Below are 15,031 nucleotides of genomic sequence, written 5' to 3'. Positions count from 1 at the left end.
TCGCCCTGCTCGCCGCCGCGCCAATCGGCCTCCGCGGCGGCGCCCCGCTCCCACCTCCCTCCCCCCCCCCCCCCCCGCCCGCCGGCGCGCGGCTCTGTTTGGAGGTGGGGGCGCGGTGCGCGCCGGCCTCGCGGGGGAGGGGCTACCTGCCAGGAGCGGCGCCGGCTGCGGCACGGGCCGGCGGGGCTCGCGCCCTGCTCGCCTCCCAACGGCCGCCCCCCGCCCTGCGCCGCTGCGTGAGGGGCCGCCCGGTGGCCGGGCCGTGAGGGCAGCGGGCGGCCCGGGCCAGAGGAGCGCGGAGGCAGCCATGGCACTGGTGGCCCCGGAGACTCGGAAGTTCACGCGGGCGCTGAGCAAGCCCGGCACGGCGGCCGAACTGCGGCAGAGCGTCTCCGAGGTGGTGCGCGGCTCCGTCCTCCTGGTGAGTGTGAGGGCGGCCCGTGAGGGGCGGCGTCGTCCCGCCACGGGCCCGGGCGAGGCTCCGGACAGGGGGAGCCTCCGCCGGGGCCTCTCGGGGGAGCAGGCGGTGGCCCCGGAGGAGACGACGGGCCCTTTGATCCCTCCCGGGCCCGCCCGCGTTGTCACGGCGGCGGCGGGGGGGGGGAAGGTCGGCGCGGCCCCGTGCCGGGCTTGCGGCTCTTTGCCTCTCCCGGAGGCTGCCGCGGGCGGGCTGAGGTGCGGGTGCAGCCGCGGGCGGGGCGGGGACACTCCCAGCGACAGCAGCACGGAGGGCGCCATGGGATGCGGCGCCCGGCGGGCACGGCCGGGCGCTCCCGCCTTCCCCGCTGCAAACTTCTCCCCGGTGCGCGGCGGTGCGGGACAGGCAGGGCAAGCGGTGCTCCCCGGGACCCCTCCTCGCTGTAACCTGCCCCCGGCCGGGCGGAGGGGCCTACCTGCCGCCTCCTTCCTCCACCTGTAGAACGGGCGCAGCTGGCGCTTGGCCTTGTTTGACTGAGGCGCTTTCGTGTGTGTGAAAACAGTGGTGCAAAGGCGATTTTTCACCTTGCTGCGGTCAGCACGCTTTAGAACCGAAAGACGTTTTTTGTTGAATGTATCGTACAGAATGAAAGATGAGTGCTGGCAAGCGTAGCAGGAATGTTTTAATAGGTTATTTGTCCCTACTGTCTGTGCTGTGCTAGCACATGGTAGTTGTTCCTGCCAGTTTGCAATTGGGTGCGTTAATTTAATTTAAAGTGCCGAAAGTGAATTTGTGACAAGGTGTTAGATAGTAAACTGAGGTAACTGGGACCCAGAGGGGTATGTTTTTTTTTGGCCTGGCATTACCCAGGTGACAACATCTTAACCTCAGCAAGATTTTTCGGAGCTTCTTTCCTACGACTCCTATTCTTGGTATGCATTTGTTTTCCATGTGGGTTTTTTATCTCTAAGGGGAATTTTTCAGCAAGCACTTAACTCTGTGTAAGTAGAGAGTTTTTGGTGCTGGGGTTCCTGACACCAGAAGCTGATCTGTCATTTGTTTTTCACTCTTGCTAAAGCTAAATATGGCCTTGGCTAGCTTTTTAAACTGCTGGTCTCGATACAGTTATGTGTTGTGAGAGCAACAAATGCTGTAGCTGTAATTCAAAGACAAATACCTTTCTTTAATAAAACAATGGCTCTAAAATTAAATTACTCTTTATTTACTGTGGGTCACAGAATATATAATGAAGACCTAATAAGCATAGTTCAGGGTCCACCTGAATACCGACAGCTTTCCAAAAGATGCTGGCACATATAAATGTAATGAACATCCAATATACATTAACACTTCTTCAGGGATCAAGTCTTTCCTGGGAAGAGTGGAAGAAGGATATATATATTTAAAAATATTTTTCGTATTGAGGGAGCAGGAAAGGGATTTAGGTATTTTCATGACACAAATAAATGTTTCTTTTGCAGTAATCGGCAACCCTGCCATCCTCCCCTCCCCCTTTAGAAGTTTTTTTTTCCTAGTTCACTTATGACTAGTGTCATTGAGATGAGTTGGAAAATATTTATCCAATTCTTTAATTCATTCATGTTGGCCAAATGCATAATAGGGTGCTATTCACTAATATCCCTGGTATTTTTGCCACAACAGCGTATTCTGCAGAATTTTAAGGTGATGGTGTGAAGTGGTGTACTGTCTCAGTCTTATTCTGGATAAGATCTTTTCCATCACTGTTTTAGAAAGCAAAAATAGTGATTTACCATTCATGGTGACTTAACATTCATGTCAGGTTTGTGATCCTTTTCTGTTAGCTTGATGCACGGAGCAAAATCCCCATCTCTTTCCCATACAATCTTGTGCTGAAGTTCACCTTCCTGTTCACCCCTGCTGTTATGTCTCTTTGCTACTGTTAATTTTATCTGTTTGCTGTTAATTTTATCACTGAACTCCTATGTTCCTGCTCACACACTGTTTAAATCATGAAATAAAAGGCTAGTGATTGCAGGTTTACCTTTACCTTTTTACATTTTCTTCTTCCTTTGAATGTACTGTAACTCTTTTTCTTGAGCATTGTGATGTTTGGAATGAAATTGTACTTTTTTCTTTTTTTTTTTTTCTTTTTTTTTTTGAAAAAGGAGTAATTTAAGTGGGATAGTAGTTTGGTGTTTTGGGTTTGTTTTTTTTTTTTTTTCTGTAAAAGACTTTTAAAAAATATTTACTTCTATAAGTTTGACAGGTTGACCTGTTTCTTAGCTATTGGAGTTTCTGGGCTTTATTATCTGAAAAATCTCTTAGGCTGATCTGGTGAACATAGGATTCTTACCAGTATTACAGTAGTTGTGGAATGCTGTATTCACATGTGCGACTTTAAAGAAAAGACGACCCACTTTCTTTCCTAAGCTGCCTCTCAAAGCTCTTTGATAGAGCACCCTGCCAGGATTTTTTGAACTGGGTTGTCAACAAAATGTCTAGCTTAAAACATTGTTCAGCATTGGTAACTAATGTGATCTTACTGTCGTCGCTTGCTTATGAACAAATACTGAAGTTTTCCGATATTGAAAAAATACTGTAACTGTTTTCCATTGGCTAGGCTTGCAGTGTAGAACCTGGAGACAGGAAAGAGTGAATTCAAACTAGCAGTTCTTGGTGGGTGATCTGTCCAGATATGTGCAGCCAAATATTGCTTCTGACTCTACATCTCTGCAGCAGAATGTACCGAGCAGTGATGCAAATCATCCGGTCCTTACTTGCAGTAGCAGATAAAAGTGAGCTTCTAATACCTCTGGGGTTGTGTAGATTCTCTAACTTGTTGTTGTGGCTACTGTTTAACAGTTCCATCCCTTTTTACCATCAACGATATATTGCTAGACTTAAAAATCCCATCTTTAAATGAGGTTTATTAGAACATGTTTCTAAAATATGCTTGTCTTTTCTGCTTTGTAAATGTTCTTAGGATCATACTGATGAGAGAGGACTGAAAACAGCATGTCAGTACGATAGCATGATACATTTAAATTTTCAGACTGCTCTTCATTGAAACTAAAAGTCAGAGATTTTCAGCCAACTGACAGGCTAAATAGCTTGGCTGAATAGTGAAAAAACATTAAGCAGATGTGGTTACCCAAGCTAGTTTTCATCACAGAATGAAGCAAGCTATCTTGTCAGCATTTGACATCTCATACATTCTTTCTATTAGATTTAGTTTGCTGAGCCAACAAGTACAGTTTGGCTAAACTGAAAACTTGAGGCAATCCGCTTTTCACTGTAGTATAAGGCACATAATATATATGTAGATTATTTGGGTTCAGTTTTTGTTGTTTTCCACTTGACAGTAGCATCCTTGCTGAATATAGTCTTGTGTATTGTTGACGTTGTTTTGGCTTCAGGCTAGCCATGTGACTTAATGTGATGCCTCTGGCCACCCAGCTACATTTGTGTCGGGGGAGGAAGACTATGGGGATGACAAGTCTGTCTCTTAAACCAGCAGTCTTACCAGGAGCATTTTTCAGTGCAATTTTAGTGTGACACATAATTGGAAGCCGTCCCTGTGCACAAACCATGTTGTATACAGATCGGTAGCACTGCTGGAGGGATGTGTGGTGTCTTGTTCAATTATATGTTAATGATAAATTACCTCAGTGACAAAACAAGGCGTTCTACCGTGTATTAAATTAAGCTGACACTTAAAGATAATAAGCAATTAAGAGAATGTTTGGCATGCTAGATTTAGTCTGCTCTGACGTAGCTGTCAGTAAAATGCCCTTCATCAAATATGCAGATAATTAAAAAGTTTAAATATACCAAATAGTGCAGGAAAAGTTGTTTCCCCTACGTTGAAATTAACATTGTACAGAAGGAACTTGAGATCTGGGAAAACAGGATGAGATCCGAGTGATTCCCCGATTGTTCTATCTACTTCTCCTTTTTTGATTTGGATGTATAAAATAGGTTTGAATATTTAAGGCCAAAATCCTTGTATCTTAATACAGTCTTGGCTTTATATGTTAACTTCAGGTACCTGATAGAGTCTTGAGTTCTAAAACTCTTGCAGAAATTCAGCTTTTTAAATGTAGAGGGAAATCAGTGTATCATAAAGACAATGCTTGGATCTCCTAATGAGTCTTTGATCTCAAACTCACTGGTGTTCGTTCTTTTTTTTTTTTTTTTTAAAAAAGAGGACTTATTCTTGATTTTAACATGATGTCAACTTTGTCTTTCCAATCCTGATCTCTGCTTTCTGTGAACCTCAACTCCATAAAAAAGATGGATAGGTGCACTCTATCCTGTATTATTACAATGTTTTTAACAGTGTTTTCCCAAGAATACAGTTACTGGGAGGTTTATGTAGTATTCATCTTGGTTTGGTATTTTCCTTTCTGATTCATGTATCCTTTCATGTGCCCTGTGCTTTTCTGCGAAGTGGCTTCTCTGTATATGATGACTGGAGTATTTGGAACCTCATTAACTGCAAAATTTCAGTTGTAGTGTTTGTGTAGAAAGAGATAGTTCATCGATGGCTTGCTTTAGCGAAGTAGGAATTAAAAAGTGATATGTAATACTGAAGGGATGAGTGAGAACAGGGATCTTCTAGAGCTGATGGGTATAGAAAAGCTGGAAACATGGAGTTTTCTCTTAAGGAACGTGAAATTGTATATTTAAGGAATTTTAAAGAAGCAAATCGTTATGAATGGATGAGTGAGAGCAGGGAGATGAGAACTGACACTCAAGATTTTATAGGAAAAATCATTGCTGACAATGAACGTCATCCTAACACATCTCATTTTGGAGGAACTTGAAGCGAACGGGAATGCTTATTCATCCGGTCTCTGAACTGTTGAACTTTCTCTGTACTTGAGGGGGAAAAAACCTGATACTCAACCCTGAAGGAGTTATTTTAGCTTATGATGTGTACCACTTACCTTTCCTAAAGGAAATAAAAATTGGCAGAGAATAAGATCTTTTAGATGAAGGTGCTAATTTTATTCCAGCAAAGTGCATGTAAAAACCTTTTTGATAGGATACAAAACACTAGTAAGAAAACTATGTGTTATTTCAGGCAAGTCTGACACTGCTAAGAAGACTTACTGGGTGTGATAGACACAGATGTTTCTGTGGTTGTGAAGATTCAGGGGCTGGACTATAGGACTAAAGTTTCTATTAATAAATGCCATTAAACTTATTTAAATTTTAAATGTCAGTAAGCTTCTTGTTCAGAAAGGGAATGTGTGGGGAAAATTACAGGACAGCTGAATTTTTGTGTGAATGAAAATGCATTTAACCATTCAACAACGTTAGTTCATTCTTGTTAGCTGCACCTTATTTCCCTATTATTTTCTGGAACTTTTTCTATCCCACTAGATAAGGATAATTATGTTTAAAACAGAGGAGTAAACATTTTAAAATAGTTGTTTGTAATACAAGTGTCAGAGGTGGGGTGATGCTGGATTGGGCTTTCAGTTTATGGTGGCAGCAGCTGTCGTGCAGCACAGAATACCACAGTATCCCTTCTTTTTCCTCTCCTACTTACACCATTTAATATTCAATCTGGATCACATATTTGCATCTCAATGGAAGCAGAACTCATTACACCTGAATTTAAACTTGGATATTTCACAACTCTGGTTTTTACGTTGAAGGTCTTGTGCAATAAACTTAAACCATATATATGTTTTTTAATGTGTATCCATTTTAAAGTAATTTGGTTGTGCTGCATTATGCTTCTATGCAATGTTACAAGGAGGTCTGTGATTACTCATTTTCAAAACTGAGCCTTTAACATCAGCTGGTTTGGGGTTTTTTTTGTTGCATAGGTGTAGATGTTCAAGTTATGTTTAAGCATGTATAGTTGTTGGACGCGGTGGTCACTTGCATGTGAGTAGGATGTGCCTGAGATTAGATAACCATTAGATATATCCATGTATATGCAAATTTGTATATTTGTGGTAACTTAAGATTCTACCAAATTCATGTGTGTTTGCTTTAAAAATAATAAGGAAAAATTACTGGTAAATCATTGAAGCAGATAAGGAGAGTTCAGTTTTCCAGATGGTGGGAAGCTTGGTTGTGTCCTGAGAAATGTATTGCCTATATTGCTTTTATTTAAGAATTGCTGTAACTGTTAGAGGTGATTTGGTGCCAGTGGCTCTCGATGGAGCTAAAGAAAGGGTGTAGCATCATCAGCAGTGGTGTCTAGGAAGCTCTTATTTAAACCTGAAATTTCTGATGGTAGTTGAAGAACTTAGCTAATGCAGTGATCTTAAAAAAAAAACAAAACCCAAGAGCCCAAAAACAAACCCCAAAAACTCTGTAGTAAAAACGTACATGAAACTGTCTTCCTTAGTTAGTGTTTAGATTTGATTTTGAGGTTAAATGATCTCAAGTACTTCACTTGATGCAGATACTGAAGGCAAAACTTCTTCATTTGAAAGAGGGTGAAGAGAAATTCATTCTTCTTTACACCCTTTCGGTTGTCTATGTCCATGAAAAGCATTAGTTATGCAAGGCAGAAAAGGCATCAAGTTGCACAAGTAGGCCATGTATTACGCAGTGCCTTTCTCATGGAAATATTTTTGAAATCACTTAGATCTAAAGGTGAGAAGGCACTCCAATAATTCTGGGCATGTAACTTACTTTAGACCTTAATTTAGAGGATAGATAGGTTTATGAAGGGAGGCTTACATTCTGTCTTACTCCAGAGGCACTGATGTACTTAGTATCTTAAATTTAATGATTATGAAATAGTGGTAGGTTTAGCATCGTGAGAAGGCTATGGGATTTTTTTTTTTCTCTGTAAAGGTCTTTAAAGTTCTCATTGTGAGAATGAAAGTGAGCATATATTATCTCAAAATAGAGACTTCCTGTAATATTAAAAAAAAACCCCAAACCTGAAAAAAACCCACCCAAAACCCAACAGTCTTCGAGGCCTTAAAAACTAATGTGGTTAACATTATGGACAAGATTTCTTGTACTAAGCAAGGGCCAGAATTTCATTGGTACAATGGGCTCCGTTTTGGAAAAAAGTTTACAAGATATCTAAAGGTCTTCAGAAAGTTTAGCAGAAGCTCTGAAGGGGGTTTTATGAAGAAAACTGTTCTGGAACTCAAGGATTTGGTCAGAAAAATCCAACATCTGTAGCTGAGGTGGTCTTCTACTACACTCCCATTGTCACTTGTTGAGAGAAACATTAAGAAAATAAAAATCTTCATCTGACTGCAGGAGTGGGAGATGGCATTCCTTGTTGGCATAAGGATGAATTACTGTGTCTGTTAGAACAGTTTGTCATCTCCTTATCTGTGCACAACGAATCCGATGTGAGAGGAGGAATGGGGAATCCAGATACTGTCTTCTGCATTCTCCTGCTGTCTTCAGAGATTGCTACCTGGGTTGGAGACTTGAGCAGCTCAAGTGAGGAAAGAATGAGAAAGAAGAAATCAAGAGCCTTTGTTGAAAACTCTGTCTGGATCCAGCACCTCAGACTGGTGAAACTAACCACTCCATTCTGTGAGTAGCGCTCTATTTAAGGTAGTGGTGTTGCCTTGGAACTGCTGGTGAATATCCAGAATTAGAAAAAAAACAGCAGGAAAGACCTTTCCAAGGGGTGGTGCAAAGGGGTGCCATGGTTCTCTCACACAATTGCAGGCTGTCTGAGGCTGGAAGGGACCTCTGGAGGTCAATTGGTCCAACCCTCTGCTCAAGCAAGTTGGAGCTGGTTGCCCAGATCTCTGTCCAGATGGCTGAGAATTGCAAGGATGGAGACTTCACAACCTCCTTGGGCAACCTGTGCCAGTGCTTGGTCACCGTCACAGTGACAAAGTGTTTCCTGATGTTCTCTGGTCCTGGTCCTGTCGCTGGGCACCACTGAGCAGAGCCAGGCTATGTCCTCTTTGCAACGTTCCTTCAGGTATTTATGTACATTGATGAGCTCCCCCTGAGCCTTCTCTTCTCCAGGCTGAACAGTCCCAGCTCTCTCAGCCTCTCCTCATAGGACACATGCTCCAGTCCCATCATCACCTTTGTGGCCCTTTGCTGACTCCAGTATGTCCATGGCTCTCTTGTGCTGGGGAGCTCAGAACTGGACTCTTCTGTGTACTTGTTCTGTAAGGTGTTTGTTTGCTTTTCAAGAACAGAGTAATCTTGGCTCTGTGTTCTGAGGAAGCAAGCAGATCACAGGCTGATTCAGAGTGGAGTACTTGTTGGTGTCAGTGTAAATGGAGGCCTTGACTGGAATTTTAGTTTTAAGCCTCTGGGCCCAGGCCAAGCTTTGGTTTGGGGCCCTCTCTGAATAAAAAGGCCTTTTCCCATTAGAGGACCAGCTGCAGGAAAGGATGTCAGGTAGTTTAAGAAGGAAATTTGTTATTCAGCCCCTGGAATTGTGTCAAAAAAAGAACATGAAAGTTCTGGATAATTTTTCTATCTTAAGACAATGAGGAGGAAGAAGTAAGTCAGTTGGGGCTGAACATTGTCTGAAAAAACTGATTCACAGGATTTCTGTGGAAAGGTTAAATGTACAGCAGACCTTGTACATATTGTCAATGCTGGTAGTTTTGGAAGAAATGTCAACTTTACAATTCTAAGCAAATCAAGGAAGTGTGGTTTAGACTGGCTTTTTTTTCTTCTAACTGCTTTTGTAGTACTCTTGAAAATTTTCTTCTAGTGATGATTCTATGAAAGAATACTAGAAATTAAAAAACATGGGACACAATCAACAAAACAATTCACTTTTCAAAATGATACCTCACTCTTCTAAACTCGTTTGCAATTTTCAGGGATGAATGAGTTTGTGCATAAACAATGTTACAGTCCCTACAAGTTGAAATCAAATAGTCCCTTTTGAAGTTTCTTCTACTAAGAAAGAAGTGGGAGTATGCAGTGGGAGTGTCAAGTGACCTCACATAAAATTAACTAAGTAACGAGAATACACTTTAAAATACAACTCTTCTTCCTGGACAAAAGAAGAAAAACATACCCCATCCCCAAATGATTAAAAAAAAAAAAAAAAAGGAAGATTTAAGTTTAATCACAACAAAGCTGAGGAGTAATGCTGATCCAGATCTGCTAGAATACAGGGAAGCCTGTGCTATAGATCCAGTGTAAATAGATAATCCTTAGCTGCTGTTTTGTGTACGTCTGGGTGCTTTTTAATTCTCACTACTGACTTAAAAAGAGATGGCACGTGGGCAGATACTGATCGAGGTTTGGAAATTTGAGGCACAGACTAAACTGTTTTTAGTACTTCCAGGTACTCTGTGGGTGGCAAGGAGTTATTTGGTGAATTCAGAGATAAGACAGGGTTTTATATTTTTACTACAATAAAATTATCCCTCAACAAAGAGTGACTACACATTATACCCAGAATGGATAATGCTTGCGTAATTTTAAGTAGAGAAAGCATTTAAATATCTGGTTATATCAGTGCAGGATGTAATACATTGCAATTTTTGTGTTATCGTAAGTGAAATATAGTTGATTTCAGGAGCCTGAAATTCAGCGTACCTGAGTTTGTTAACATTTAATTTGGTTTCAGCTTGCAAGTCCAGAGCCTCCACTGCCTTTCAATGCTTGTCTTTTGACATTAAGATATATGATCTTACTACCTTATTGGTTACCCAAGCTGCCCTTCATATGCTGAAAGGAGTACGGAAACATACATGAATAAGAAAAATAGAAGCTCCACAGAAAAAGCTTGGTGTTTTGAGTGGGAGAAGCAAAGGCTAGTAAGATAGCTGTCAGTCTCATTTTAACAGGTTTGTGAAGAAATCAAAAGTCAAAGGAAATGCTAGCTCACATTGGGGGTATTAACATATAGAAAAGGAACTTTGATTTTAAGGTGGTAGAAAAGTAGTCCTCAGTTTTCCAGTTTGTTCACATTGCCAATGCTATTTCATGCTCCTTGTCTTTTAATGTTGTGTGATGGTCTTTATATCCTTTGGTTTCAGAAGAAAATACTGTTCTTCACCATGGTGTTGATAGTGACAGAGAATCTGCTTTCACTTCACTTGATGCCTTTCTAGGCTTGTTTGTAGGCATGGTTGTAAGTGACTACAGCCAGGCAACAGAATAATACAGAACTGAAGCTTTGTGAAAATAAGATTGAAAGTCACCTCATCTAGCCCATTCCTCACTTGTCCCAGTACAGTGATGATGACAAGTGGTACTTGAGACCTCTTCTGCCAGGCATATTTGCACCCATTTGCACTGGCACTAATACCTGTGCAGTGGAACGTCATCTGATTTTGTAGGTGGTTTAGCTGAGAATCGTAGTAATATGTTTGCCTCTAAGGAATGTTCAAAGAAGCTTCACTCTTACTGTTCGCTAGTCCAAAAGGGATTTTAAATTCACGTTGGACCTCAAATGTCAGTGAGTTTAAAAAGAGAATTCAGGTTAATGAAGAGATGACATACATCATATTTATTTGAAGGATGCTATTCTAGTTTCCTTCAGAAATTGTCTTGGGATTCTTGCTTGCCAGGCTTGTTATCACCTTGGAGTTATTTGCCTGGTATTGTACATGGCCTTAGATGGCTCAGTAATGTTGTATATGAATTTCTTCCCAGCCAGAGCATACAGCATGATCCAGTAAGTTTTTCCTCACATGAAATATGAGGTTTTTAATAGGAAAAAAAAATAATCCTGCTGTATCTTGCTGGTAAAGTTCAAGGGACAGTACTGCCAGCATAATTTTTTGGCAGCTAATGGTCTGCTGGAGGGGAAGTTGGAACTTGGCCTGACTGAACTAGGAACAAAGGGAAGGAGAAAGACCTGAATCTGAATAACCTCCATAGAGGGATTAAAAGTATAAAAGGATGTGTGAGCCCTGAAGTTTCTGCTGCTCTTCCCTGAACACAGTAAGATTGCTCAAAAACTGGGCTTTAACATTCTTTTTTCTAGTCTGCTGTACTGTTGACCATTACTTATTCTGGCACAGTTTCATCAGTGTTTCTGAAAAGAATATCCTATAATTAGTGACTTGTTCTGTAGCTCACTGATAATAATAAATTTTGGTTGTGGTTATCTTATCAGTTATTTAAGAGCCCAGAATAATCACTTCAACTTCAGAAAGCTGAAAGTTACGTGACCACTAGATGGAGTCCAGTGAGCATATTTCAATGCTAGAAATCCTATGTTATATCTTGAAATGTAAAACAGTGAAAAGGGTTAGGTGTTTTGTGTCTCACACTTAACAGTAGATGTTCATTTGTTCAGTTTAGATTGACTTGGACAACTTCCTAAAGTTCTTTGGGTTGTTCTTAGTATGTCTATACTCAAGGTATATACTTCAGTTAAGTTTGAATTTAAGGCACATGCTTTACTAGCAGCTCCCAGTGATCATCTGTGGATGAAAATTTATTGTTGCTCATGTAAGAATGGACTTGTGAGAAAACTGACCTTCTGCAGCTCTCAACTAAGTAACCTAAAACTATTGGCTAAGATATTCAGCATTTTGTAACTAGCAGGGTTTAAAATTTGTGTGCATCTCTACATCAAGCACATACATAATACTGTGCATGCAAGATTTGGAATAGTGTTTCTTGCGTTGCATCATTTATGCCTTCCTTCCCACTTCTCTAAATGTATAAAAGGCACGGACCTGTTGGAGTGAGTCCAGAGGGGGCTGGAGCACCTCTCCTGTGAGGACAGGCTGAGTTGGGGTGGTTCAGCCTGGAGAAGAGAAGGTTCCAGGGAGACCTTATTGCGGCCTTCCAGTATAGCAAAGATGGGGGCAATCTTCATAGCAGGGCCTGTTGCGATAGCATGAGGAGTAATGGTTTTAAACTAAGAGGTAGATTTAGGCTAGGTATATGGAAGAAGTTTTTTTACAATGAGGGTGGTGAAACACTGGAACAGGTTGCCCAGAGAGCTGGTAGAAGCTTCACCCCTGAAAACTTTCAATGTCAGGTTGGACGAGGCTCTGAGCAGCCTGATCTGGCTAAAGATGTCCCTGCTCACAGAAGGGGGGTTGGACTAGATGACCTTTAGAGGTCCCTTTCAACCCAAACTATTCTGTGATTCTATGATAATGGACACGAACATTCCCTTGTTTGTCTGTTAAAGGAAACTTGTGATATTAGCCAGCTATGACAGCTTCCTTGACTAGATAGGACAGAACTAAATCCTGCTTCAGTTTTCATAAGCATTATTTTTTACTTTTTATATGGCCTTTGACATTAGGGGCATCTCATATGAATGATAAACTGCCTTTGGTCTTCAGCCTGGTGGTATACTTAGTATTTCTAATGTGGCATTAGTTTTTGGTTTCTGTTGGATGCAAATCTCTTCTTAGGGCCTTGTTAAGCATGCAGATTCTTGGTCAAAATTACGTGGGAATCCAAGCATGCTATTCTCAAGACCTCTTCCTGGAGTAATCATACCAGCTTTCTTCTGAAGGACGGAATTCTCTTGGAGCATTTCTCTTTCTCAGTCTCAATGGTTAATATGTGACTACCCAGTGTAATGCCACAATTTCATGGAAATGTACAGGTGGAAAGGAAAATCTCTGGAAGTCACCTAGTGCAATCTGCTGCTCAAAGCAGATCTAGTTAGAGCATGTTGCTCAGAGACTGAATATTAAAACCAGATTGGCATAAAGTTGGAAATACTTTAACCCAGTAGTTGGCAACCTTCATGGTTAAAAAAAACACCGAAGGATCCTTTTATGGAAATGGAATATCCTGTGTCTGTTGCCTCTTGTCCTATGACTGTACCTTCAAGTAGAGTCTGGCTCTATCCTCTCTATACCTTCCCATTAGGTAGTTTCAAACAGCAATAAGGTCTCCCTTTAGCCTTCACTTAAGGCTGAACTATTGTCGTGGTTTGAGACCACACAGCCGGCAATAAAGCACCCTGCAGCCGCTCGCTTACCCCTACCCCATCCCCTGAGGGATTAGGAGGAGAAAATACAACCAAAAGGCTCCAGGGTCAAGACAAAGGACAGGGAGGGCTCACTCGCCAGTTATGGTCACAGGCAAAAGACAGGCTCAACTTGGGGAGAACAACATCAATTTAATGAACAACCACCACCATCGAGGATAAGGAGAGATACAACCAGGTCTTAGAAACAAAACACCTTCCCCCACCCCTCCCTTCTTCGCAGGCTCAGCTCTGCTACCTCTTCCCCCCACCTCAGCAGTGCAGAAGGCAGGGATTGGGGTTTACAAGGTGCTTCTGTTGCTCCTTCCCCCTCAGGGAGAGGGGCCCTCGCAGCCCTCCCCTGCCCCACCGCGGGGTCCCTCTCCCGGCAGACAGCCCTCCACCCACTGCCCCAACAGAAGTCCTTCCCGCAGGGCCGCAGCTCCCCAGAACCCCCCAGCGCGGGTCCCTCCCGGGGCTGCCACCCTCCCACCGACGGGCGGCTCCAGCGCGGGCTGCCTCGGAGTCGCGGCTGCTCTGGGCCCGGTCCCTGCTCCTCCGGCCCGGGGCCCTCCGCAGGCTGCAGGCCAACCTCTGGGCCACCGCTGGGCTCCAGGGGCTGCAGGGGAATCTCTGCTCTGGCACACCTCCTCCTCTCCTTCCTCACTGCCCTGGGTGACTGCAGGGCTGTTTCTCTCACATTTCCCTCCTCTCCTCCACTCACCAACAAAAACACAAAGAAAGAACTCCTCAACAGGTTCTTTCACTCTTAGTTATTCACAGAGGTGCCATTGGCCTGGCCTTGAAATTGGAGCCGGGGGAGCTTCTCGAAGCCTTTTACCGGAGCCACCACTGTAGCCCCCTCCCCCGCTACCAAAACCCTGTCAGACACTAAACCACCACAACCATCCCAAGGTCTCTTAAAATTTTCTCATATATCGTATGCTGCAGATCCTAAACCATCATGATGGCCCTCCATTAGACTCTGTCCGATATGTCAATATCTTGTACTGATAAGCCTGCTGATCATGTTCAACTTGCTGTCCAGCAGGATGTCGTGCTTATCCACTCATTCATCTGCCTAATTTGGCTACAAGGATGCTATGTGAGACTGTCTCAGAATCCTTGTTTTACTAACTTTATTCAAGGTCCATTGCTATCTCCTTGTCCATACAACCAGCCATCTCATCACAGAAGACAAACAAGTTGGTCAGGCATAATTTGTACTTGGTAAACCTATGTTGTCTACTTGGAACTACCCTCTTATTCTTTATATGTTGGGAAATGGCTTCTGGGAGGATTTGCATCATAATTTTCCTGGAGACTGGAGTCAATCTGACTAGCCTGTAGTTCCCTGCATCCTTCTTCTTGCCATTCTGGAAAGTGGATATGAGGGTTACTAAGAATAATCTATACCCAAACAGACACTCTGATAAATCAGGTGTTAAGAGTTTTACTCTTAAGACAGAGTAAAACTCACTGTTGTGGCCACAAAGCAGGTTTTAGCACAGTTATTTCTTTCCGAAGAAATATGAGTTCTTGAAGAGAATTACATGTCAAAGATCATCTGTGAAATTTGCATGAAGCAATCATTGCAGAAACAGTCCTTGCAACAGGAACCAGCACGTGAATTTTCTTCTTCCTCTTCTCTAGGAATATTCCTATTGCATATGAGCTGTTGTATATACACTTTTTTTCCCCTCTTGCAGGGCTATTGAATCTTCAGTTTTTTCCTGCAGCACAGCTTTATCAAG

At 42.6% G+C, this 15,031-nt stretch overlaps 1 protein-coding gene across 1 annotated transcript in view; it reads left to right on the top strand.

Moving 5' to 3' along the window:
* Window positions 1–307: 307 nt before the first annotated feature.
* The window catches only part of DOCK9 (dedicator of cytokinesis 9), a 151,189-nt gene continuing 136,465 nt past the window's right edge, over window positions 308–15,031 (top strand). The window contains exon 1 of the mRNA XM_086482052.1: window positions 308–421. Within this exon, the coding sequence (XP_086338178.1) occupies window positions 308–421 (114 nt within the window). The remainder of the gene's footprint in view (window positions 422–15,031) is intronic.

This window comes from Leptosomus discolor, chromosome 1 (assembly GCF_034619465.1).
Source record: "Leptosomus discolor isolate bLepDis1 chromosome 1, bLepDis1.hap2, whole genome shotgun sequence".
Taxonomy (NCBI): domain Eukaryota; kingdom Metazoa; phylum Chordata; class Aves; order Leptosomiformes; family Leptosomidae; genus Leptosomus; species Leptosomus discolor.
This window is presented reverse-complemented; position numbering and strand designations above follow the sequence as displayed.